Raw genomic sequence first — 26,869 nt, 5'->3', positions numbered from 1 at the left:
TTCTCCTCTGACCTCTGACATCAACAAGGTATTTTCATCCATACAACTGCACCTACCTGAATATTATTTCTCATTCAGACAATTATCTGTAAACGTGTTTGGCACCAACAACCATGATCTTTGGTTTGAACTTTAGCACGCTGTATTTACTATACCTAGATGCCTAAATACAATGAGTTGTTGCTATGTTATTGGTAGAATCTCAATTTGTTTTAACAAGCAACTTGACAGCGGTACTGGGTACTACACTGTATGCAGTACCAATTAAAAAAAGCAAATGAACACTGAATATGAAAGATGAAAAGCCAGATGAAAGCTAAAACAGGAGAGTTCAAATTGTATCTCTTTTATTAAAACAAGACTGTAACACAACACAATTTTCAGTGATATGTGATACATTATGCACCATTTGCTTTAAAGCTTGTTTAGCTTACAATAACCACAATTCATCATTGTTTGCATGGGATTAAAAGTGCCTATACAAAATAAAGTGTTACACGTCAATATTGTAATGTTCTTCAAGTAAATTGCAGCAGTCATGGGTACTTTCAGACACACCTGGATCTGCTCCAGGTAGAATGTCAGAACCTTGCAGTATAACGTGGTGTTACATTTCTACAGATAGCACAGCTTTTCCTTAGTGTACTTGGAGTTCATTTCGGTCCATTCTGAAAACAACCCTAAATCTAGCTCTTTTACAAGGTTCAGAGTTCTCCACCAAAAGTAATCTCTATCACGTCCTTATTTATGAAGTCCATTCAAGGTACTGATGTGTACCTCTTAGGAGCTATGTTGCTTTTGTGGTCAACAGGTTTGTAACCCTCACTCAAAGACCTTTTAGTGGCCTCAGGTTGAGCAGTAATCCGCCATGACTCCACTGCCTTCTCTAAGTCCGGCATGTTGTCTGGCACAACAGCTTGCTCTGCAATGAAGACTACTGCCTCCACCACCAACAGAAGGATCCAACCTAAGGCCCCCAGCCAGTAGGAAGAGCCGAGACTGGAGAAGTCTTGACGGATTTCCTCCCGGTGCTGATAGGTGAAGGAAGACCAGCTCAGAAGGAAGAAGAAACCTGTGAACAGTCACAATACATGAGTCAAATAAGGGTTCATAACCGCTAAAAGAAAAAGACATAAAGCTAAAACATTACATGCTCAGAGTCTCTAAAAATAATTTGCATAGTAATGAATTGCAGTTTTCAGGACAGTAAAAAAACTCCTTTAAAAACGGTTTCCCAGCCGGGTATGTAAATTATCAGTAACATGAAAGGATTTCTGTAGGTGTAGGTCTGACATGAACTGCATAAACCAAAAGGCTATTTGGGGGGTATAGCTGACTGTGGGTGTTTTATGACAATTTTAATAGTATATATTATTTTTACACATATAAACCAACAATGAACTCAACATTACCTATGTGAAGCACAGTGCAATATGTGTGCATGTGGGTGGCCTAGGAGAACAGTACTGCAAATACTTCATGCCAGTTTGCATTTTGGATTCTTTAATCGGATTGTTTGGAATTATGTTATAATTGGATTAAACAGCCGACTCTCTTATTGGATTGAATGTTAATATGACAATAGTTTATGATTGACATGAATTAAACTGAATTATTTTGATGACTTGTTTTTACATATTTATAGATTTGCCCTGTTTTCCTTAAGTAGCTCTTTATATTCTAATGTTGATTCATTTTCAACTGAGGTTTTTGTAAGTGAGATTTTTTGAAGTAACACAAAAATTAAATAAGAAAAATGCATAGGAAGGAATAATATTGGGTTGAATCTGTGAAGTTTTGAAGTTCACTAAAACGACTTTTTGTGTAATTTGGTCCTGTATGAATTAACTGAATTGAAATGAATAGAACTGATTTACCTGTGGAGGCCATGGTGAGTAGCAGCAAGGTGGTGGGGTAGAGAGCCTGCCCTGCCATGAGAAGAGAGCGTGTGTTGGAGTAGGAGTGCACTGTCTGAGATGTCCAGCAGAGGGCGAACACCAGACAGAGAACAGCAGTGCTCGCAGCCATCAAGAATGAAATGACTCCAAATACTCTCTCTGCTTCTAATGCTGGAAAATACAGATACACAAAATGACAAATGTTTAGCTGAATCATATTCATAGTGATAAACGTATGATAAAAGTATGCTGTTACAGTCAAAGCTATCATGGACGAGGGTTGTTTGTTTCTATGTGTTTGCAGATGTTCCAACACAAGAGTCATTTTCTGAAAAGGTTTTTGAAGCTAATCTGATTAACTGTATGTGAACCTAATTGATTTGTGTTCAACAATGTTCCCCAACGGGTTTTGTTCAGGTGTTTTAGCTAACGGGAGCACGTGTCACAATAGGTTTTGTCAACTATTTTCAGCTGTCATTTTTGAATAATATTATTAATCAAGCTCTTTCACTTAGTATTAAATTTGTTTTACGGATGTAATTTTACCTTGGAATTTCTGTTTAATAATCAAACTTTTTTTACGCCAGCAGTTTGATGCTAGCATGTCGCTATCTCAAAAGGCAGATAGTTACAGTTAAATTAATGACTGATTCCAGCTCACTTTACAGCCTCTTACTAATTTTTATCTTACTCAAATTACTATTATTATGGATTTCGGGCAAAGGAATAAAACAAAAATATAAAACATGAACTGCTTTTATTTAAACATTTATTCCAACTGATACAGAAATAATAGAAAATATTGAATATTTTAGTTGCTTTAATATCAATAATGTTACTTATTGCTATTTTGATTTTAGTTTACAAAGTGCCTATTACGTAGCATGTTGTTCCTTTTCGGTGTTGGTTAACCAGACTATCTACTTAGTTAATCAACTGCTCAACACACATGCCGCTCGCAGCTTGACAGCTGTATATCCCATGCTCCTCCAGCTTCCATACCAGTTGGGGTTATTATCCCCTTCGCCGTTTTGTAGCTTTCAACATTTAGTCATTTTGTTCCCAAAAAGGTATGAAATTAGGCCTTGTGCCACATAAGATTTTGTGTCAGTTCGTATTTACTAGAAGGATGTTTCTTATTGTCAACTGCTAATTTAGACAAGTACAAGTAAATGGAATGTGGGTTCCTCACTGCATCTGTCCTTCAATGAAAAAACAAAGTGCTCTGAAAGGAAGTTCACAGGGAGGCCCAGAAATGTTACAAACACCTGTGGCACGATTTGGGTCTGAGGTGAGGTGAACATGGCCCCTTTTCTTGATGTTTTAAAATGTGTTCTGTCATCAAAACATTCTTTACCAGTAGTATTTTTTTTTCCATTAGTCATTTTTGTAACATTTTTGTATAAAGTTTAAACAATTTACAATTCAAGTGTTTTGTTGCTATAAACTAACCTGAATATAATCATTTAATTTTGTTCGCTGGAAAAATAAAGTTAGATCTAAATGACAAAAATGTGTTTCAGCACGTTTTCCTGAGAGCCTAAAGTCAGAGCTTCAGCAGATGCAAAGAACGCAATTCTCCAATACAGTAGCAGGCTCAAACTTGTTTATGACTGCTGAGAGCTACATCCCTAAGTGTGACATCAGATGTTCCTTTTCACATTTATCACCTCCAGAGACGGAGAAAATCTAAATAAATCACGTTAAGGCTGACTTTCAGATCAGGACAACAAACATGTACATATAAAGTATGACACATTTTCTAACATGTTCACCTAACTCACAGTGACAGCTGTTGACATATGGAAAATAGTTGACTTAAGAGATTTTTTTTGCTCACCGTTAAAGGTTATATCTTTATGAATGTCCTGGTCATGGTTGCTGCTGTTCCGATTTGTCCACAATCCACTGTCTTTCAGCCAGAAGGGTGTGCAGACAGAGTAGCACACACACAGGCAACCTGTTATTCCCAAACAGGACTGAGCAAACCTGAAGCGGCTGATGGAGTCTTCCAGCTCAAGGAACTTCATTTTTTAACCACACTAAAAGGGAAACAGAAAGAAGCGGGGATGAATAGTTGTTTAAAAAATGACGAGTTACGTTATGAAAGAAAACCGTGCCTCAAAGTTAACCCTAGTATTAAAATCAGTTAAATCTGCTTTAGAAATGTATGCCTTACCTTGTTTGATGATAGAATGGATTTAGACATGAAGAGCTAGATTTTCGGTTAGTGCTACTGTACCTACACAACTGTATGAACACCCTTTAACACGCTGGTTCGTTCTTGTACTGCTCCTCACCACAAGCTCTCTATGACATAAGAAACCCCTTGGTGTAACTCCACCTTCGCTGCAATGGAAACTCCCCCCTCAACAGAAATTTCCCCACAAATTCTCCACTCAGACCCACTTTACAGAAAGTGAAAGCTGCTATTTAAGGAAGCAGAACTGCGTTCGTTAGTATAACACAATAAAATGGTTATATAAATTCGACCTTTAAGGGAAGGTCAAATTTTATATTAAAATTCGATTAAACTTTACAGGTGAAACAAATAAAAACCCTTTGGCATTTGCTTGTTTCAGTTAGAAAGTGTGTTGGGGGTTGTCAGCCGTGCATTATGCATTACAACACATAAGAGGAAATCCCACACTCAGTTTTTGCAGTACATGACAAGATGTAGATGCTGAGAGCGTAGGCGACCTCATCATGTAAACACCACCCCTTTCTCTTTCCTTTGTTGCAACGTAATGGCACCCACAGACCACCCAAAAACTTTCAACAGTTTGATCCTGATTAAACAGAAGATTAATAAACACAGTTGCGTGGCAATAAATTTCAGTGTCAACAGAAGGTTTATTCATTTCAGTAATTCAAATCAAAAAGTGGAATTAATTTATTATTTAGATTTAATACAAAGTGATATATTTCAAGCATTTATTTCAGATTATTATGATTATTGTTTATTGCTAATTTTAACTGCCGTAGTTATTTTACCATTACTTGATGGGGTTTCATTTTTCTGTAATTTGTGTGTATTAATGTAGGTGAATTTTGTTTTGATTTTCTGTTATTACTGCATTGGAAATGAGCAATTTCATGCTGCTCCATGCAAATCTTCAGATAGCCACATGAGTAGGACTTTGCATAAGAACATGAAGAGTCTGGTTTTCAAGCTGCCACTTTTCTTTTTTGAAGATTTTGCTTTGTTACAATTGAACTCCATTCCTCTTGGTTTCATGGAGTCAGTGAGGTTATTCTGTTAGTTTTGGATCTTGCCTGTTTATTATTTACAATTTGTGGAAAGTAAATTAATTTCAGTTATATGATGTCATGCATTTTGCACAGTTCGACAGTGGAGTTTAAAGATAGTGTCATTATGAATAAAACTATCAGTAAATGAAGAATCAGGGTGCTATGTATTTCCTGGAGGGAGTGACACTACTAGAATCCAAAAATCCTGTTTCAGTTTTTTTTGTGCAAATGTCAACATAAAAGGTATGTCCTGGTCCAGGTACTCAATAGTTGGTCGGGGCTCCTTTCAGCCTATGGCTCTGCTGAGGAGTTAAACAATCTTCCTAATGCTGCGATTATTCCTGTTGCATCTTTTTTTCTGCCACACTTTTTGCTTCCACTCAACTTTCTATTAATATCCTGAGATAACGCACTCTGTGAACAGCCTGCTTCTTTGACAGTGACCTTATGTGTCTTATTCTCATTGTGGATTGTTTGCTGGACAATTGTCAAGACAGCTGTTTTTTATGATTCTGCAGGCCATAACATAAAATATCTGTACTAAAATCCCTTTTTATTGAATTTATTGTTGAAATGTTCAGAAAAACAACACCACAATAATCAAAATGAACAGAAATTGCTTACAATATATAACTGTGTAATGAGTTTCACTTTTTGAATTGAATTACTGAAGGTTTTTAATGACAATTTAAGGTGAACCTAAAGACAGCATTTCTGTATTGTTTCATGACAATGGTAAAGAACCAATGGCACAATTTAACCTTTTATTCACAGATCATTAAGATGTCATTCTGATTCATTTAACGGTGCAACATAAATAGAATTTGAGTAGAACTTGACATGTTTTGATTGACTTATATTTGGCATTTAATCTGGATTTGAGAAATTACAAATTTCCACTATAGCGTCCAAAAAACCCATCTATGTCATAGTAAGGCGTCAAGGTTTAAAACAATCCGTCGTTCCTGGCCTTTTTCCAATAATTTTCTTCACCTCTCCTTTTATCTCATTCTCTGCTGATACACACAGAGGCAAGCATCAGACATGAGACGGTGTCAGACATCTTTGTGTTTTGTATTAAACAAACAGGAAGAAGGAAACAATAAGCACTGTCTCTTGAAATCCTTGGCAGCCTCCATTCACGCCTGTTTATTCTGAGCTTACTTTTTGGCTCTTTGCAGCAGGGACTTGAATACATCAAGAATTTCTGGGTCTTCTCCTCGAGACAGCACTGGAGTGTTCTTCTCTAGCCAATCAGATGAACGAATCTGATGCCTGAGAGTACCAATAAGTGAGTCCAGACTCTCTGCAGGCTTAGATGCTTGGCAGTCCAGCAAAACAAACTCCTCTGCGCCAACTGAGCCTGTGTCAGGAACAGGGCTATCCCTCTCCTTCAGCTGGTCTGATGACTTGCTCTGGGGGGAGGACGTTGAATTAACAATTGCAGCGTTGTCTGAATCGTCACTCTCATCTTTTACTGGATTTTTACTCCCATCAACTGTTTCTTTAATGAAGCGTGCATCAGAGCTGCTATTTCTTTCTTCGGTTTCTGTCAAAGCCTCCCGAATTCGCTTTAGGCCTGAAAAGATACAAAACTATAATTATTATTACTGACTAGCTGTAGTATACAGAGGCCTTGCTAAAGTATTCATAGCCCTTTGACTTTTCCATCTTTAATTACGTTACAAATACAAACTATGCCAAAATGAAATCCAGAGCAACCAACTGACCTCAGAAGTCACCTACACTGGCAGACCTGGCAAGTAGAGCATTTATTTGAGAAACCACTAAGAGGCTTACAGAAACTCATGAATGAGCTGCACAGATCCACAGCTCAGGTGGGACAAATCTGGTCTCCATGGAAAGGTCGCAAGAAGAAAGCCATAAGAAACTTAAGTTTTGAAATTTATAACAAGCAATGAAGGGGACACAAAAGACTGATGTGGAGGAGGGTGTTTTTATCAGATGAGATCAAAACTTAACATTGGGGCCTACATGCATAATGCCTTGTAATGCTAACACTGCACATCACCAATCTCCACAGTGAAATGTGGTGGTGGCAGCATCATGATGGTGGAATTTCTTTCTTCATCAGGGACAGGGAAGATGGCAACTTTTTACTGTTTTTGTTTTTAGCCTCTTAGTTGTAGATTTTCTGATGTGTTTTGGATAGTTTAGTATAAGGTCTAATTTTGGCAATACTTCATCTGTTGGACAGAAAGGTCTCTTCACTTTTGACTTAAGAGTACTTTGGTATAGAGAAGAGTTTGTGGTCGACTCAACGACTGCAAGGCGTCCAGGTTCTGTGGTTGGAAAACCAGCCCAAATCCTTCCTCTGCTTGATAGTTGGTATGATGGGTTTGTACTGATATAATTTGTTTAGTTTTTTTTACTAAACATGACTTTGGTCTCAACCTTTTAAAAGAACAAGCTGTGCTTCCACTTTTTGTTTTAAAAAGGCTATGAAGGATCAATTCATCAATTAGCTGCAACTTTCCCTCCTAAATTGTAGCAAATCAATCGGGTGCACTTACTTTGTCATTTTTTCCATTTTGTCTTTTTTTAGTTTATGTTAACTGAATGATGAGAGTGTTAAATATGTTGTATATTTGTGTACATGTGAGATTCAATTTGAATTGCTTGCTGATAAATAAAACTCTGTACCTGAAAGAGGCTATACTTCATTTTTTCCATAGCTGTATGTTGTTTATACTTTCTTTTCACATTCTGTAAAATCATCCTGATAAAAATCTAGCTAAAATACTGGTATGGTGCATGTTTATGCATCTTTTCTGACAATAGTGCCAAGGGAGTTTGTGAAGTAACATGCTGTTGAAGAAATAAATGAAAAAATAAGCCCATGAGACTGACCGAGCTGAAGGTGGGGTTGTTGATCCGCAAACACGATTCGGAACCAGCCAGGTATAGAGCATGAGAACGCCTGGCCACAGCTCAACAACACTTTGTGTCTGAGGAAACACCTCCAAAGAGACAGCTCCTCCTCAAAGGACGACTCACTCAGATACTTCAAAAACAAAACAGAATAGATTTTTACAACAACGTACACCTGTTGTTTTCAAAACAGAGAGAAATCTCCGGATCTCTGCAGAGATAAACACATTACCGACATTGACTCTGCACATTATTTTACCTTTCTAAGGTCAGCCCAGACATACAGGGCAGCAGGTCTGTCCAGGAAGGGGATGCCTATGCTTCGCAGCTCTCGGGTCAGGAGACTGTGGGCACTTTTTAGCCTGCGTCGGTTCTCAGGCAGAAATACATTATCGATCCAGTCTGTGAGGATGCAAATTCACAACATGTACAGATTAGGTTACCAATCTTACTGCAACTTAATATAAAATAAAACTTAAGATTAATATAAAAGAGGAGTGGGTAGATTCAAATTTGTGGGATATTTTGAAGGTTTCAAATGACCTTCAATCAACTGTTGATTTGGGAAACTCTGTATTGGTTGTTTTAGAACTTTTCATACCATAGATCATCCCATTTATCCGACAGGAGTTTCTCAGCCAGCAATGGTAAATATTGCTCTTCTGCAGTATCACTAACATGTGGAGTTCAACAAGGCACAGTTTTAGGCCCCATGTTGTTTTCCTTAAATATGTGTTCTTCCATTGGAACTGTAACATATTGTTCTCTCAATAATCGTCAAATGTATTTAGCCAAAGAGATGGCAAAATGTATAGAACTGTGTTAATGACATTAAATAATAGATTCATTCAAAATACCTTGATCTTAATGAAAAGAAAAATGAAGCAATCTTGCTTTTAAGCTTAGATATTGTAGACTAAACACACACTGCTCATAAGCCCTTAGCATCTAACAGTGGATTTACTGTTAAGATCCTTTACAGTATTTACAGCTGTTTTAACTTTAATAAACATTAAATTCAGGGAAATTTGGCTTACAAACCTAGATTTTCAAAACATCTTTCTACCAATATATACTTGTGTTTCTTTCCTAAAGGCTTTGAAAAAGTAATTCATGCATTTGTCACAACAGCAACCAGGAAGCCGGAGCACATTATTCCAGTGTTGGCCTCTACTGGTACACTGTACTTTTGGTTTTTATGCTTCTTAATGGTCTGTCCCTGTCTCACCATTAGGTTTCCCTCTATTGCACTGAGGTCAAACAACCAGTTGCTTTCAGATGTGGCAAAAGATAACCAGAAACAGGAGATTGCATCTTTGCAGTTATTGTCTCTATTCACATCAAGTGCAACTTGACATCTCAATTTTATATTTTTATGTCTATTTATTTATATTACAGTATTTTATATTGTTTGATTATGTTTACTACATAGATTTTATTTTATCTGATCCATTTGTCCCTTTGTGGTTTTATTGGTTTTTCAAGTAATGTTTTATTACTCTTGTGTCCAATCATTGCTGTGCTGCAGTTTGGTGCAACTTTTATGTGTCTAAAGTGCTACATGACTAAAATTACCATTGCCGTTCCAAATGATAAACAGCTTTCATTAACTAAAATTGAACAACTCATTGTCAAAGAAATTTTGTTTAAACAATCACTTGTGAATCTTGGCTCATACCTCTGTCCCGTAGCAGCTGAGCCACCTGGTGCTGCAAGGTTCCAGGGAGACCGTGGAAGGAGCCCAGCTGAGCCAAAGCCTCCACAAGATCTGTATTCACAGTATACAAAGTACCAATTCTGATTCCTGCCATTGCAAAGTCCTAGACAGGAGAAGATAGAATAACAAATACCTGTGAGACCAAACACCCACAGAAGAAAACTTTTTATTCTGTACTGTCAGCAGGAATACCAAACCCGGTCCTTGGCAGTATACGTACCTTGCTCATCCCCCACATCACATGCGTTCTCTGTGGGTCGGGCACACTGAAATAAGGGCAAATCAGTGGGAGATAAGAGCATGTCCTCAGACAGAATTGTGATGATTAAGGTTCTAATACAGTAATCATGCACAACCTCTCTATGTTGAGGACACTGTGAAAGGTGACAGACTCATCGAAGACCGTCAGCATGTACACCTCATCTACAATGGCGTGCAGTTCATTTCTAAAAAGAGATGTCACAAAAAATGTTTTTTTTAATGCTTTTAATCACTATTAACAACAAAGAAAATGTAACATGAATGTAAAATAATTCTTTGAGTGTCTGCTGTCAGCGTAAAAGCCCTGAGATTTATGGTTACAGTGGCTCTGCACATTGAAGGGAATTACTCTAATGACTCTTTGGCACATGGCTGTTTTGACAATATGCTGATAGAAAAGGCAATAAAACTGCGTGACAAACACTTGTCATGCCATACATTGCATGAAGCACATCACAGCTGTGCATGATCTATAGCAGGATGCCGTGGGGGATAATAGAGGGGTAAACATACCTTTTGGAGAACTCTAGAAAGGCAATCATTTCCTTTGGAGTGTAGATCTCTGCCAGAGGATTGTGAGGGTTCATGAGGATAAGAGCTCGAATGTTCCACCCCTTAAAGAAAGTGGCAGCTTTAAGTACATAGGAACTCTCTTGAAACTCTCTCTCTCTCTTGAAATGCTGATGAGAAAAATACCCCATTCAATTTCTAATCTATGGAAATATCACCTCAATGACATACCTCTTGCTTAGCCTTTTTTAGCCCTGCTTCTAGTTTCCCTACAGTGAGGTGGAAGGGTTTGCTGTCTTTGCCATCAGCCTATACATAAACAGTAAAAACCATCAAACAAAACAGCCACCAATACAACCTTGAGTGTGCAAACATGAACAGACACTATATTTTTTTATTTAAAATGACTGAGTCTGAATGAAAATAGATTTGTATTCTTACCTCACAATCAAGAGGGACATGGAAGAGTTTTACATAACTGTACAAATGCACATCTTCAGTTATAACCCCATAGAAAGGAGTAGGAATAAGAATGGCATCTACAACAGAGAAACACACAGGATATACTTAGAAAAAAGTCTAACCGAGATACACCAGTGACTTTGAAAAAATAGTCATACCACTTGAACTCTTTTTACATTTTTAAACATCACAATCACAACTTTTAATGGATTTTATTGGGATTGTATGTGCTGGACCAACATATAGACTGAATTTTCTACCAATTCTTCTTTACAAAATAGCTAAAGCCCTGTCAGACTAGATAAAGGGTGACTGTGATCTTCAAATTTCAACTTCAGGTCTGGGCTTTGACTTAGCCACTTCATTATAGCTCTGGCTGTATGTTTATTGTCCTTTTAATGCTGGAAAGGAATCGTCTGTTCCAGTCTCAGGTCTTTTGCAGTCTTCAACAGGCCATACCATACTACAGTAGTTTTCCTCTCTGATGCTGCCACTATGATATTTCACTGTGTGGGTTGTTTGTTCAGCATGATATGCAGTGTTAGTTCTCTATCACACAAAGCATTCTGCACGTAAGCCCAAAATTCTATATTGGTGTCATCAGACCAGAGCCCCTCCTACGTGTTTGCTGTTTTCTCTACATGGCTTGAGGTAAAATCTGAAAAGCATTTCTTATAAGTTTCTTTCTGCATCTTTTCTATGATGGTCGGTAGAAGCTCTCTTCACCTCCTCCAGAGTTACCATGGGCCTCTCGCCTGCTTCTCTGAAAATGCTCTCTTTGCCTTTAACAGTCAGTGTAGGCGGGCGACCATGTCTTGGTAGGTTTAAAGCCGTTCCATATCCTCTCTATTTCAGATGACGGACTGAGCAGCACTCTGTGAAATATTTCAATCTTGGCATATCATTTTAGAACAAACCCTGTTTTAACTCCTCAGTAACATTATCCCTGACCTGTCCAATGTGTCCCTTCATGTTCATGATGTTGTTTGCTCTTTAATGTGCGCTAAGCAACCTCTGAGGCCTTTACAGAAAAGCTGCATTTACACTGAGATTAAATCACGTAAAAGTGGACTCTAGTTACTACTTAACATCTGGAGCCAACTATTACACTGGATTTTATTTAGGGGTGTTAGAGCAAAGTAGGCTGCATAAAAACACACCACACTTTTCAGAAACCATGTATCCTTTTCCTTCTACTTTACAATTATGTGCCTCTTAAACGATCATACCAAATCCCCATAAAATACCTACAACTTTTTATATATAGCATGACAAAAAGGTTTAAAGGGTAGCATGGCACTGTATATTATTATCATTATAGCTTATGATGTTTTTGTATTTCCATTAACAAAATATACAACGTATATGCATTTATTTGTGTACATAACCTATTTTAAATCACCTGTTTTCTATGCTGTGTAAATGGTTGGTTTTCATTGTTATTGCTAATGTAGAGATTAAGTCTCGAGAGTCTATTAGTGGCAGGAAAAGGCTAAATCTGGTTAAATAATCCATAGTCTGAAAAGAAGCTCTATATTAACTAAAAAGAGGTCACCTCTGTGTCTGCACTGAAAAATTGCAGTTTATGAAGCTGACTAAATAAGTCTGATTTGTTAAAGTTGTTGTGTCTCTGAAATAGTGTTATACTTTATATATCAAACAGGCTAAATAAAACGCTGCTGTACAGATATTTGTATTCAGCTACATGCAGGTCATGCAGAGTGCCTTTTTCAGCCCACCTTTAGGATCACAAATTACAGCAGCAATACATGAGAAGAGCGAACCACAACCATTCATCACCACAACCTGAAAGAAAAACAACAAAACATGAAAACACTGTTCTACAGAAGACTGAACAAACACCAGAACCTGATAGAAAAGTGTCAAACTCATCCAGCTACCAACCCAGAGGTTTATTCCAAATGCAAATTAAGTATGGTGGGATTTGGCATGTTGTATGTTTGTGTGTATAAGGGTCATCCTGTCTGACCTTTGTAATTATACAGTACTAAACAATGTTAGTTGAAAATAATTCTATTGTACTGTTTTTGATGAACAATATAGATTGTTAGGATTAAAGACAACATAGGACTCAACATTAAAACTGAAAAATTGTGAATGTTTAAGGATTTTTTAAAGTTATTTCCAAGCTTTATTATTCTGTGCCTGTCAACTCTTGAAAATAAAGAGGTTTTCTGTCATCAGAAACTATAATGGTGTCAATGTTGAACTTTTTGTCTCTGGTGTTTTACAAACAACAATTAATAAGCCAAGCCTATAAGAGTTTAGATTATATGCTCTTTAGATCTGAAACAAACTGAAAATTTGAGAATACTGAATTGAAACTCATGCTTCTTTTAAATAAAAACTAAATACACTTACAGTTGCATTTCCTGATAGCTTTTCTGTAAAGTCCAAAGCTTATTTTATCAGTTCATTTTTCATGTCTTTGCTGTTTGTTTTAGATTGGCTTTTCTCTTTACATCTAATGTCTAAATTCTACTGTTGTTATTTTTGTGTATTTTAAAAATGTATTTACCGGTCTTTGCCTTTTCTGTAAAGCACTTCGCACTACAGCGCACTAGCAATATGAAATTTTACATTACCTTGAGCTTTTACGACACTATGCAAATGAAAATGAATGCAGTTTTTATTTCTTTTGCAAACACATAATCTGTGCGCTTTGTTGTCACTGAGTCGACTGTGAACTCCTCTGTGTACCAAATTAATCATAAATCAAATGTGGGACCATCTGTGCAAAAGCTGAAGGTTGGCTCGAATTGTGTTTTTCAACAGAACTGGCCCAAAACATTGTGCATCTACAATGAAGTTGCTGAAAAAGAAAAGATTCACAAAGTAGCATAATGGCCCAGTAAAAGTCCAGATGTCAACCAGATAAAAATGTTGTGGTGGCTCATAAAACTTTTTTCTTATAAAAAAATCATCAATGAATTGAAACAATTTAAAAAGATGATTAATTTAAAAATATTCAACAACAATGTGAGAAACTCCAAACAGATGATAACTTTAATGTATTAATACTAAGGATGGTTTTGTAAGTTACTGAATATTTAATAAGTCAGTCAGTCCTTTTCCACCGCTTCTTCCATAGCGGGTCACGGGGAAGCTGGTGCCTATCTCCAGCAGTCTATGAGCAGGAGGCGGGGTACACCCTGGACATGTCCTGGCCACCAAATGTTATTAGTAACAAAGTGGGAGTAACTGGTAGCAACAGCAACTCAGCCAGAGAGCGGGGGGCCAGAGCAGAAACATCACAGGCGGACATTGCCAACTGTCTGCATTGTCAATAGCTACAGACTTCAAAGTTTGTGTGGTCTTTAGATCTCAGATTAGCTTATGATAAGTATGTGGAGAGCTTAGCGAAATAGGCTTATTTGGAGGAAGAGCTGCATCAAAACCTTACTTCACCAGGTGTGAAGTGTCTGCCTAAGTGCAGTGTACCAAGGGTGAAGTTTGGCAGCAGGGTCCTATCAAGGTATGGAAATGTTTTTAAGGGGTTGGGTAGAATACTGCGTCGTACAAAGACATTTTGGACAATTTAATTCTTCAGCTTAAATAGAAACCTTAGCTGGGGTTAGGCCAAAAAGGTTCCAACTGGTCTGTGCAACACTGCACAAAGCAGAGCAGGGTAGGGTGGGGGGGTGGGAACATCTTTGGTGCAAGGCAACAGTACTAATCACTCCACTACCATGCAGCCCTTCATGAGGACCTGAATGAGTTAAGTGACTCCTGCGCAGAGCTAGGCCAGACTTTGACTAGCCCAATCCAAAACCTTTATTTGTTCTTTTTGAGCTGGTGTGCGTTGGATCATTGTCCTAATGCATAAGTCAGGTGCTTTTGAGCCTAAGGTCATGCAGTGGTGGCTGGATGTTTTTCTTCAGGATTTTCTGCCAAAAAGCAGAACTCACAGTTCCATAAATTGCAGCAACTCATCCAGGTGCTGAAGTAGCAGCAAAGGATCCCCAGAGTATCACACTACCACCACCATGTTTGCCTGCGGGTGTAATGATCTATTTCAAAAAGTTCCACTTTTGTCTCGACAGCACAAAGAAATTTTCCCATAGTTGTTGGGGATAAACGATATGTTTTTTGGCAAATGCGAGACAGGACATTATGTTCTTTTTGACAGCAGTTGGAACTCTTTCAAGGATGTTACTTTTCCCAGTCTCTTTCTTGTTGTTAAACAATAAACACTGACCATAACCAAGGGAAATGACGTTTACAGGGATTAAGATGCTGTGTTCTTTTGTTACCCATTGAAAGGTTCACTACTGTTCCATGTTTTCTGCATTTGTGGATAATAACTGTGGTTTCCTTGAGTCACAAAGACAAAGAAATAGCTTTGTGACCCTTTACAGACTTATACATGTTAATGACTTTGCCTCTCATCTGTTTTTAAACTTCTACACACGATGAACATGATGTCTTGCTTTTTGAGATCTTTTAGCCTATTTTATGTTGTCAGACAGGTGCTATTTAAGTGCATTCCTTACTCTACAAGTCTGACAGTTATCACACCTGAGTGTGACGTGTCGACTAGATGCTGAACTCTTTCATGGCTAATCACAGATCATTTGTGATTTTACAAGTAAGGCAGTTACTTTTTCGCATAGGGCCAGATTGTTTTGGGTAGCTTTGTTTCCTCAATAAAAGAAGTCATCTTTTCTAAACTACTTATTTTTATATATTCATTTAGGTTATAATTGTCTGATATCAAGCACTAACAAAAACACTGATGCTTTACTCACATTATCAGCTCTTAGTGGATGGGGAGAGCAGCAGTAGTGAGACAGGAACTTTGCCACTTCTTCTCGGAGGCTAAATGAAGGTGGGATTGAAAGATTGTCAGAAAGTATAGGTTTCATGTGTTGTTATTAAATGCAGACTTTACTAGGATATTAATTTAAAAATGAAAGGGAAGGTGCTTTGAAAAGTCTTACAAAGCGTGCCCAGTCCAGCCTGAATACTGCAACAAGGACGGCTCAACGTGCAACATGTCAGGCTTGGTTAGCTGTTGGAGAAAAACAAAATGTTGGCAAATGCAGAAGGAACTTTTACTAATTATTCAAAGCTACAGACAATCACATTACAGTATGAAGCAATTGTGGTGGAATTTTGACATTGTCTGTTATTGTAATCATGGATATTGCTTCGATAATTTACCATTAATGTATTACATATGCAGATTCTAGTCTTAAATTATTATATTATTCTGTTTTTGAGAAGCTTTACAGGTGGAAAACATAGTTTTGAGAAAAAAAGGCAAATTGCACTTTGTAGAGAAAGCTTTGAAACTTCTTTTAACATCCCTGCAGCAAGTGTCTCCACGTTCATCTTAGCTTAAATGTCATCCCACATTTTTACAATAAATAAATGATTCATTCATTTCTCTTTGTTCTATTTATTTTCTATTTGTGAATTTGCTGTATGCAAAATTTCCTCCTCCACATATCTCTTCTGGATTCCTGCATCGTGTCAATTATGTGTGTGAAGGTATCATGGATCTTACTCTTTTATGAAGGAGATCATAGCACAGTTTGTTCTCACTGGTTCCCAAGTTGACTATTCCCTGGAAGCAGAAAACAAACATATAATTATCATTTGTGGTTCAGATTTGTCTTTGTAGCATGATGCCTACTTACATCAGGATTGTCTATTTGGTGATGTTTGTTCATTGCATACTGGATAAAGCCCTCCTGGAGAATGCCTTGATGCTGTCGGATGCTGTTACCACGGCTGGACAGGTACACGCTGTGGCCGGGAGCCTCTGCACCTCTCAGTGTATCCGAAACATCCTGTGACACTTGGCAGGTCTTGACAGATGTGGACTGGGACTTTTTTGTCTCCTGAGTGGGGACAGCCTGCGCTGTGGGTGCTTCTGGGGGAGGATGACATAAAGATGACGAGACAGCGGGGCCGTCTGAGGCCATCGTGGGAGTCGACAGATGAGCCAGAGGTGAGACAGGCTGATCGGACTGTATGGTGGTTGAAGGACCCTGTTTGGCGGTGAACAGCGACCCCGTGAGCATGCTGAACAGGTGAAGCTCATGCTGGCGCTCCTTTTCTGCCCTCTTCTCCTCCCTCTGCTCCCTACGCTCCTCAGCCTGGAACTCTCTCTCCAGCCGGGCCTCCTCCAGGGAGAGGAGGCGCTCCTCTGCAGACTGCTGCCAGTTCAGAAAGCTTACCAGAGCTTTGTCCAGGCTCTCCCGACCACCTGATCTGCCACATGATGGTCTGCCACCCCGTCTACGCTTCCTATGTTTCACAGAAGCTGACCCACAAAGAGCCTCGCTGCTGGGCGGCTCAGATGTTTCTTGCATTACAGGACCAATGTGAGCGGCAGATGGAGCAGCATTCATGCTACTATAACCTGAAAATATAAACATAGGAAATTACTTTTTAATACAAACCTGAAAATGATGAGTAATAAAACAAAATAATTTATTTTTTATTGCAGTAGCAGAATCTCACACTGACGTCTATTTTAAATCCAACCTTTCATTTGGAGGAAAAATAGTTTTAATAAAAATCTATTTAAAATAAATGCTATTTTTTTAAAGCTGCACTTTACTTTTGTAAGTCGATGACAGTTTCTGTGAACTTCTCATCAATCAGTAAATGAGAAAGAGCTGTTATCTACAAATGGGGATTATATGGAGAAGTGGTGAACCCCCCCAGGAGTGGGACCAAAATTACTCCAAGTGCATCAACGTCTCATTACGTAAGTCAAAAATGAACGTAGGAAAACATAAAGCACTGCAGTCCTCACTTGCCTCAGTTTAGTGCTCATGGTTCAACAATAAGAAAGACACTGGACAAAATGGCATCTATGGGAGATTTTCAAGGTGAAAATCACTGTTTAAAGAAACCCAAAGGGTCAATTTGGGAAAAAAAACAACATCTTGATGATCAACAAGACAATTGGGAAATATTATGTGGACTGACCTTTGTGACCTCAAGTTCAAATGCACTTGGGGCTACGTCTTAAAGATCATGGGTCCTAAGGCAAAAGTGACTCCTCAAAATTTGCGGAACGTTAAAATTACTGGGGGGTTTTAATCGAAAAACGTAATATCTCAATCAACCCTGTGGCGGTAACCAAGGCGAACGTCCCGCTCACAATATGCCTGAGCCATTTTGTATGATGTATCGTTTCTGCTGGGCAACGTATGCACCGTCCACTCCACTATGTGTGAGCAGAAGAGCTTTTAGCCGCCCCTGTGAGCGGGTAAGGTGATGCAAACAAAGTGTACGTGAAAATCCAAATGCAGGACAATCTCAAGCACACGGGCTCAAAAGAGTCTGGACTTAAATTTGAAAGGTTATGGTTTGACCTTGAACAGGCTGTTCGAGCTTGTGACTGAATCAAAACAATTCTGCAAACAAGAGTAAGCCGAAATTCTTCCATAGCAATGCGAAAGACTTATTTCCAGATTTCACAAACACTTGATGACAGTTTCTGTGACCAAGGTTTTGGATAACCAGGTATTAGTTTTCGGATTTAATTACTTTTCCACATAAGACCACGTTGGTTTGGATAACACTTCCCTTATTTTAAGGAAATTATGATTTAAAAACTGCTTTTTGTATTAACTGAGAAATATGTAGATGGGAAAAATATCATTTCACAACACTGTACTAAAATTAAAGGTCAGATATTTCCAGGTGTTGGTGTGAGATTACGCTACTTCAATGAAAAATACATTTATTTGTAAGCCTTTTTAAACAGCTGTATCAGGGGTGCCAACAAATTTGTCCACATCTATAACATGCTTCTTCTTTTTTTACAGTGGAGATAGTATTGGTTGTATTTGCCTGAGGGTGAGAATCTTGTATTGGATGAGGTTTCAGCTTGACACAGTGTGTCCTCGGCTTCCAGTAGAGACTGCCCATCTGTTTCCTGATCATCCCCAGAGCCATAGTACATCTCAGGTGGTGCAACACCAGAGTTCAGCATGTTCTCCTCAGCATCCTCACACTTTATATCCAGAGGATCTTCAGCTTTAGGTGGTTGGCTGAACAGAAACCCAGCTGAGGATGAAGGGCCAAACGAACCACCTGGAACTCCCTGCAGATATGGCTCAGGCCCACCTGAGCCCTGAAACACCTGCTGGGCTACGACAGCACCTCCCAAAGAGGAGTAGCTGACGGCCGGACGGTTCGCCAGCACTCTGTCCATCACGTCATAGAACTTCCAAGTCCTCATCTTGCGGTTGTCTTTGATTCGCCTATATTCCAGCTTCATCTTCTTGATCTTCTCCCTGCACTGGTCGCCCGAGCGGTAGATGCCCTTTTCGCGCAAGATGTGCGCGATGCGGTCAAACACGCGCTGGTTGCGCAGGGAGCTTTCCAGTTCGATCTGCACCGACTCGTCGGACCAGAGCTGCAGCAGCTCCACGATCTCCGGGTCGGTCCAGTTGCTGCCTCTTTCGTACCTCCTGGCGCGGAAGTCCATAATGCATCTAAGTAATAATAGGACGTATTCTGCAACAAAGGAGATGTCCCTGTTTTAACTTTAACAGCGCCGGGAAACATTTATTTAACGGCATCATTGTTAAAGTTAGTTATTCTCACCGTGTATTACTACCCATTAACCACTTTTGATCTCTCACCTTAAATCAAAAGGGCAGCTCTTCGGGAACATATTGTTGTGGTGCAGTCACTCTGGTGTTACATCACGGCTCATTGACCCGATTTCCGCCGGTTCGGAATGGCACGGCTTTGTTCAGCGCATGTTAGAATGTACAATTCTTACTCATTAAGTGACAATCTTGTCATAACTTGGTAGAACTGGGGAATACAGGCACACAAATATCTGCATCCGGGTTGACGGCACATGCGTGCTGTCCGTATTCCGGGATAACTTTGGCTCGTGTTAACTGCAAGGAGCTGCTGTAAGCGGGCTGTGTTTCTCTCGTACCAGGCTGTAACGGTGTAGATGCACACACACAACCATGCGAGCCAGAGACAGTGAAAGCCTTGAGTTATGGCCCCCTCTACCGTACGGTGTGCAGTTCGGCTCTTCCAGTGTAGTTTTAATATTCAACCACAAGATGGCAGTAACACACAGCGCATAAATCCGTTGCGCTGCGAATGAGCGCGTGTGTTTTGACAAAAATGTCTTATCTTATAGTGTCTATGCATAGATTAAACATTGATAATTTGCTTCACAGTAAATATTTGTGAAATATTTTTCTCACCTGCTTAAAATAATGAGTTGTTAATATAAACAGTAGGCATAAAACGAAAGACGCTGTTCTGTGCGGTATTTCGTGCAAATGAACAGCGTTGAAACGTCACGTCTTATAAACACTGAAAAGTAGTACATGTACGACTGACTAAAATAATAAAGAACCGCTAAAGATGTGAGTAGCAGCCATCTTGAATGCGGAAGTTGGGCATGGTCGTATTGCCGTGACTTTCCGACTCGGAATTCCTACTTTCGGGGGCGTTTCAGTTGAAATTTCCTACTTTCCTTTTTCTTTTCTTTTTTTCCTTTATCGAACGGATAAATACAAAGTCAACAAGCTATACATTTTAAGCACATCAAAACAAAGAATAACAAACAATGAATGAAAAGTCATATATGAAAAATACACTTGAGATAAAAAATAAAATATGATAAAATGAAAACAAATAAGTTAGACATGGTTTTGAAATTTCCTACTCGGAGGACGGAAATTCCGACTTCAGAGTACAAATTGAACGCACCAATAGCATGACTGTCTGGATTGTACGTCAACTTTGCTCCCATATTGTGAGTGGCATTTTTGTTAAAACATGCAAACAACTGTAACAGACAGTTGTACTCTAAGGGTCTTCATGAGGTTTGTCAACCGAAACAAAATACTGCAATAGTTTGGTATATTATCAGAAGGACATTAAGATAAGTTACAGCACAGCACGTTTCGTATTAGTTTTCAGATATTGTTAATTTTGTCACAAAGTTTATGAAAAAACATATTTTCTTAAGACAAAAACGACTTTATTTAAAAAATGTGTTGTGTCAAATGTGTGTGTGTGTGTGTGTGTGTGTGTGTGTGTGTGTGGTGGGGGACGATACTTCAATAGAATCTGCTGCAGTTCTTCCAAAGCGAATTTGCCACTCACAATATGGCGGAGCCACTTTGTATGACGTATCGTTTCTACTGGGCAACGCATGCGGCGTCCACGCTATTAGCCGCCCCTACAAGCGGGTAAGGTGATACAAAGCAAGCGTACGTGAAAAATCCACTTGCCTCTAAACGTGACGTATTTCCTGGCGAAAGGAGGTTTGTGGCAGTTTGTTGTCATCTCCATCCAATAGTGAACCGCTACATTGTATCGGCACGGTGTCTCATTTTCACCCGTAATTTTTGTTTCATAATATTTATACCCGCTTAACGCTTCCTGCAAAACCAACTTATTAGGTTGTAGGAAAGCTTTTGAAAAAAATTGAAAGCGGCGGTTGAAGTTAATTGTTAAAATATATAACCATGGTGCTGTTAGGTAGTTCGCGAAAGACAAGCAAGGAGGGAGAGTTTAATTGATGACTTCTTGGAGGAAAAGAATGGGTGCTTGCGGGTAGCATTAAAAATAATTTCCTGAAGCAAGTGAAGGAAATGAATGTAAAGTTGGGTAGTTAACGCACAAAAGAGAGAAAGAGAGAGGGGAGTCTCCGCTTGGACCGATGAGGAGGAGAAGAGGATGAGAGGATGACGTCTCGGTCCTTGTGGATGTTCTCTGACTTTCTGAGGTAATTCTTTTGACTTTTCGTATTTTCCACTAGTTTTTGTGAATTCCACGAGTGCGGTGTGTCACGGACAGGGAAGGGAATTGAGGCAAAGTGGGTGGGAATACAATGGGGTTATTTGCAGAAAGCGTTGCACGGTCTCTTTCAGCAGCCTTCACCAGTCCTCCCAGTCAGGTGCATTTTTCCCAGTCTGAGACACTGAGTACTACTATAGACTTTTTAAATGCAGTACAGGTCGGCTTTTCTACCTGTAGAAACCTGAACATTTTCAGCTTTGGTTTGTGGCGCCTTTTTCATGAAGTTTACTGTTGGTGAGATATTCCATTTATCCGTAAAATATTGCTTTAATATGATCTGTGCTTTAAATATTTGCTCTGTTTTTCTCCCTTATTCTCTTGCACACAGGCTGCCTGCGTGTTTTGGTAATTGAAGTTTTCATCAGAAACTGGTAATGAAATACGAACAAAAAAAATCTAATTGTTACTAGAATTTCTTTTTTTTTTCTGTGGTTGAAAACAGTATGATATGGTTCATTTGTGATTTCATTTTCTTTTTACATTTATATGATAAAAGCATAAAATTACTAGCAAAGAAAAAAAACAAACATTTGCAGTTCTGACAGCCTCTATAATATCAGCTCTCATCTTAATGTATTTTACCCCATGATGCCACTGTCCGTACTTGGTATGAACAAATGCTTTACACTGGGCATACATAAGATATACAGAAGAAACAGCGCCCCCTACATTCACAGTACACACCTGTCTATAATGTGAGAAAAAAGATGCCAATTTCTTGTTTTGTCTTTGCCTGGGATTTCACTTTTATTATTTTAAACATTAACAGTAAATCAAAGTAGGGCTGCAGGTATCGATTATCTTATTAACGATTAATCCAACGATAATTATTTCGATTTACCAATTAATCTATCAAGAGATACTCTTTGTATATTATCATGCTTTAATAAACAAATGTTTTTAACAAAAAAAAACATTTATTGCGCATTTTAAGTGCACTGTAAATGGCAAAAATGTAAAAAAAAAACTCAATCCAGTGCTCAGAACATGGCATTTTAATATTAACGTCTTTAAATAAAAAAGCAACAATGCATTTTGTTGTATGCTGCAAGGTGCAATTGTACAAAACATTTGTAAAAACATGAACAATGCTTAGGTGAAGCTAAAGCTATGCCACTTGAGAAGTTCTGGATAGAGCATATTTACAGACAAAGAAGGTTTTTCCTCTAAAATGCAAAACATATTTTTTTTTTGTACAGTTTTGGCTTAATTATTGCTCTGAGTGTGTTGATCCTACAGCAAAAGGCATGTTTCAGAGTCTGTATACTCCAGTTAACAGTTCGATTCGATTACTAAATTAGTTGACGATGATTTTAATAATCGATTGATCACGATTAATCCTCAGCCCTAAATCAAAGCACACTACATTTTTTTCTTATTAGATTTTGTCCAGAAAATAGAAAAACATCTTAAATTATGATTTTTTTTTATAAATAAGTATTATCGATATTGGTAGGAGATGAGAGTAAAAAAAATGCAGCTGTTTTTCTTCCTTCGAATTGATGAACATTTTAGATGTGCTTGTTCTATATGTTCTTGTTTATCTATATTTATTTTCTGGTGAAACAAATTACGCCACAACAACGGTGATTAGTACAGAAGAAACAGACCTTTACTGGTTTCTGATCAAAACATCCAATTACCAAAACATGCACATGCCACACACTTGGTTTTCTCCTTTTTCCCCATGTTTTTTTCTTAAACTTGACCCTGGCAGCTAAAACTTGCTTCAAGTAGCTACTTCTATCAGTGCATGGTGTAAATTGCTGTGATAAATCCATTTAATGCTGCTCCTCAGGCAAAGCTGGAATTGTTTAAACCTAACTATACACTATTCCTGTTCATATTGTCATTAAAGACTATATGTGTGCCGACTGGAACATAATCTCTGCGTGCTCTGTTTGAACAAATAGGTGGGGGGGACGATTTAGTATACATCTGATCGTGCCCCAGAGGAAAACATTATTGTTATTTTAATTTCCACTGGGATATCAGCAGAGAGAGGAAATCAAGGTCACCAGCCTTAGCATGGCTCTGAACATTATTCTCGGACGGATTACACACCAAATCAAAGTTACATTGTAAAGCACTTGTTTATTTATTTATTTGTTTATTTTCCACGCCTTTGTTCTGCCTACATTGTGCCCAGGGTCAAAGGTATGAACAGGGATTGCAGTTATGTTTTTATAGTAGGCCTCAGCTCTAAAACATCTGTCTTTTTTATCAGCACGAAAGTTGAAACTGTTCTGATAATTCTCTAGCTGTGAACTCTTTGGGGCACACTTTTTAGAGAGAGATATAGAGACATCAAATGGAGATGTTGTGTTGGAGAAGGAAGTGTCAAAACAAACTGGTCAATGAAATAACTCATCTACAGGTCCTTCTCAAAATATTAGCATATTGTGATAAAGTTCATTATTTTCCATAATGTCATGATGAAAATTTAACATTCATATATTTTAGATTCATTGCACACTAACTGAAATATTTCAGGTCTTTTATTGTCTTAATACGGATGATTGTGGCAGTTATGCACTCAATACTTGGTCGGGAATCCTTTTGCAGAAATGACTGCTTCAATGCGACGTGGCATGGAGGCAATCAGCCTGTGGCACTGCTGAGGTCTTATGGAGGCCCAGGATGCTTCGATAGCGGCCTTTAGCTCATCCAGAGTGTTGGGTCTTGAGTCTCTCAACGTTCTCTTCACAATATCCCACAGATTCTCTATGGGGTTCAGGTCAGGAAAGTTGGCAGGCCAATTGAGCACAGTGATACCATGGTCAGTAAACCATTTACCAGTGGTTTTGGCACTGTGAGCAGGTGCCAGGTCGTGCTGAAAAATGAAATCTTCATCTCCATAAAGCTTTTCAGCAGATGGAAGCATGAAGTGCTCCAAAATCTCCTGATAGCTAGCTGCATTGACCCTGCCCTTGATAAAACACAGTGGACCAACACCAGCAGCTGACACGGCACCCCAGACCATTACTGACTGTGGGTACTTGACACTGGACTTCTGGCATTTTGGCATTTCCTTCTCCCCAGTCTTCCTCCAGACTCTGGCACCTTGATTTCCGAATGACATGCAGAATTTGCTTTCATCCGAAAAAAGTACTTTGGACCACTGAGCAACAGTCCAGTGCTGCTTCTCTGTAGCCCAGGTCAGGCGCTTCTGCCGCTGTTTCTGGTTTAAAGGTGGCTTGACCTGGGGAATGCGGCACCTGTAGCCCATTTCCTGCACATGCCTGTGCACGGTGGCTCTGGATGTTTCTACTCCAGACTCAGTCCACTGCTTCCGCAGGTCCCCCAAGGTCTGGAATCGGCCCTTCTCCACAATCTTCCTCAGGGTCCGGTCACCTCTTCTCGTTGTGCAGCGTTTTCTGCCACACTTTTTCCTTCCCCACAGACTTCCCACTGAGGTGCCTTGATACAGCTCTCTGGGAACAGCCTATTCGTTCAGAAATTTCTTTCTGTGTCTTACCCTCTTGCTTGAGGGTGTCAATAGTGGCCTTCTGGACAGCAGTCAGGTCGGCAGTCTTACCCATGATTGGGGTTTTGAGTGGTGAACCAGGCTGGGAGTTTTAAAGGCCTCAGGAATCTTTTGCAGGTGTTTAGAGTTAACTCGTTGATTCAGATGATTAGGTTCATAGCTCGTTTAGAGACCCTTTTAATGATATGCTAATTTTGTGAGATAGGAATTTTGGGTTTTCATGAGCTGTATGCCAAAATCATCCGTATTAAGACAATAAAAGACCTGAAATATTTCAGTTAGTGTGCAATGAATCTAAAATATATGAATGTTAAATTTTCATCATGACATTATGGAAAATAATGAACTTTATCACAATATGCTAATTGTTTGAGAAGGACCTGTATAACTTGGGCAAAGGGTGACATGGATGAACAGACGTTCAACCCGGAGGCCAAAGCCAACATTCAGATAGGTTTTCAAAATTGGGTGGGATCCCTCTATGGAGCATTATTTACACAAGTGATTGCTTCTCCTGGACGCGGTGCCACTGCCCAACACAGCACTTCATCAGGCTTCTCCATCTCTGCAGCCTGTAGGATGTGGGAGTAAGGATGGATCTGGTTTCTGTCTTCATGGTGCACACAACGCTCCCATCCAGCTGTGCGCTGCTGTCGTGACCAATCACGACATGCCTCAGCGCTGCCTCTTTGCGACCACACTCCTAACTTTGATCAGTTTTCCCTCCCAGGAGAGAAAACTTGGCTGTCAGTAGCACTACACAGATGCTGCCGCTTGCTTGCCGTGCCTTGGTTTTCTGCAAAGGGGGCAGCCCAGAGCACATGGTGGGTGTTGATTTGGCTGAAGGGCTGTCTGAAATAGAGCTGGAGTGCTGCATATGGTCTGTCACAGCTCTGTGTGCTCGTCATTACCAATGCAAATCATCTGTGCATCCACATGAAATGTTTGGAATCACATCTCTCTTGGCTAAAGCTTATGCAGGCAAAGTTAACTGAAAACACACACCCTTTGTGGGATACATACCTTTTACACGGTTCAACATGCTCATTAAAACATTATAATGGGCAACTGGAGGTTAAAGATTTTTCTTGTGTGAGGAAAATCAAATTTGGAGATTTAAAAAAGTGTACTTGTCTCAGGTGTGAAAAGAAAGGTGTAGTGAGATTAATTGTTGTTGTTGGTGTTTTATTTTGGCAACGATTCTGAGTCATTCGCAATTTTTAAAAATATTTTAAATACTAAATTAGTAATTGCAGCATCCTCCATAATTATTTTAACCCCTGGTAAAAAGGCTGAAATGGGTATTAAAATAATGTGTTATCGCAGTTGCATATCACACAGTGAAAAATGAGAAAAACCCAACTTTTAATAAAAGACTAGATCATCAAACACATTTTTAGTATAAAACATAGATAACCTGAATAAATACAAAAACACTGTTTTCATTTATCAAAGGAAAATGCTATCCGAACTAACCTGACCCTATGTAGAGAAAAATAATTGCTCTTTGTAAAATTATGAAATAAGTGTTATTAACCACGTTTTTGGCCTGATTTCCAA

At 38.9% G+C, this 26,869-nt stretch overlaps 2 protein-coding genes across 4 annotated transcripts in view; one reads left to right on the top strand and one right to left on the bottom strand.

The window, feature by feature from the left end:
* Positions 1 to 330: 330 nt before the first annotated feature.
* accs (1-aminocyclopropane-1-carboxylate synthase homolog (Arabidopsis)(non-functional)) lies at positions 331 to 20,191 on the bottom strand. 2 transcript variants are annotated; one of them, XM_047352398.1, is made up of 19 exons: positions 19,588 to 20,191; positions 18,829 to 19,497; positions 16,656 to 17,383; positions 16,523 to 16,582; positions 15,954 to 16,024; positions 15,762 to 15,831; positions 12,732 to 12,798; positions 10,972 to 11,069; positions 10,762 to 10,839; positions 10,534 to 10,634; positions 10,116 to 10,205; positions 9,980 to 10,025; positions 9,721 to 9,862; positions 8,302 to 8,444; positions 8,022 to 8,175; positions 4,078 to 6,729; positions 3,739 to 3,940; positions 1,878 to 2,069; positions 331 to 1,072 (listed from the first exon to the last, which is right to left on the bottom strand). In XM_047352398.1, exons 2-16 carry the CDS (start codon positions 19,466 to 19,468, stop codon positions 6,311 to 6,313), a joined length of 2,907 nt encoding a protein of 968 aa, XP_047208354.1. In that variant the 5' UTR covers positions 19,469 to 19,497; positions 19,588 to 20,191; the 3' UTR covers positions 331 to 1,072; positions 1,878 to 2,069; positions 3,739 to 3,940; positions 4,078 to 6,310. The 2 variants fall into 2 exon arrangements, with proteins under 2 accessions (XP_047208354.1, XP_047208348.1); XM_047352392.1 differs by having other exon boundaries at positions 19,626 to 20,191.
* Positions 20,192 to 21,279: 1,088 nt separating this feature from the next.
* The window catches only part of furinb (furin (paired basic amino acid cleaving enzyme) b), a 186,706-nt gene continuing 181,116 nt past the window's right edge, over positions 21,280 to 26,869 (top strand). Inside the window, exon 1 of one of the 2 annotated variants that reach the window (XM_047351551.1) lies at positions 21,280 to 21,748. The gene's annotated coding sequence lies outside the window, so the exon portion shown is untranslated. Of the gene's footprint in view, positions 21,749 to 22,111; positions 22,194 to 26,869 lie in introns of those variants that run through there. The other variant, XM_047351558.1, reaches the window with a different exon arrangement.

Source organism: Girardinichthys multiradiatus, chromosome 2 (genome assembly GCF_021462225.1).
Source record: "Girardinichthys multiradiatus isolate DD_20200921_A chromosome 2, DD_fGirMul_XY1, whole genome shotgun sequence".
Taxonomy (NCBI): domain Eukaryota; kingdom Metazoa; phylum Chordata; class Actinopteri; order Cyprinodontiformes; family Goodeidae; genus Girardinichthys; species Girardinichthys multiradiatus.
The sequence above is the reverse complement of the archived record's forward strand: the minus strand, read 5'-3'. Positions and strand labels throughout refer to the sequence as shown.

What these genes read in the sequence shown, in the direction of transcription:
- accs (XM_047352398.1), bottom strand. Translation starts at nt 19,468, where the DNA reads ATGGACTTCCGCGCCAGGAGGTACGAAAGAGGCAGCAACTGGACCGAC. An exon ending in TACAAGATTCTCACCCTCAG is followed by an intron (nt 17,384 to 18,828) that starts GCAAATACAACC and finishes TTATATTTTCAG; the next exon opens with GTTATAGTAGCATGAATGCT. An exon ending in TCAGCTGCTACGGGACAGAG is followed by an intron (nt 8,445 to 9,720) that starts GTATGAGCCAAG and finishes GCATCCTCACAG; the next exon opens with ACTGGATCGATAATGTATTT.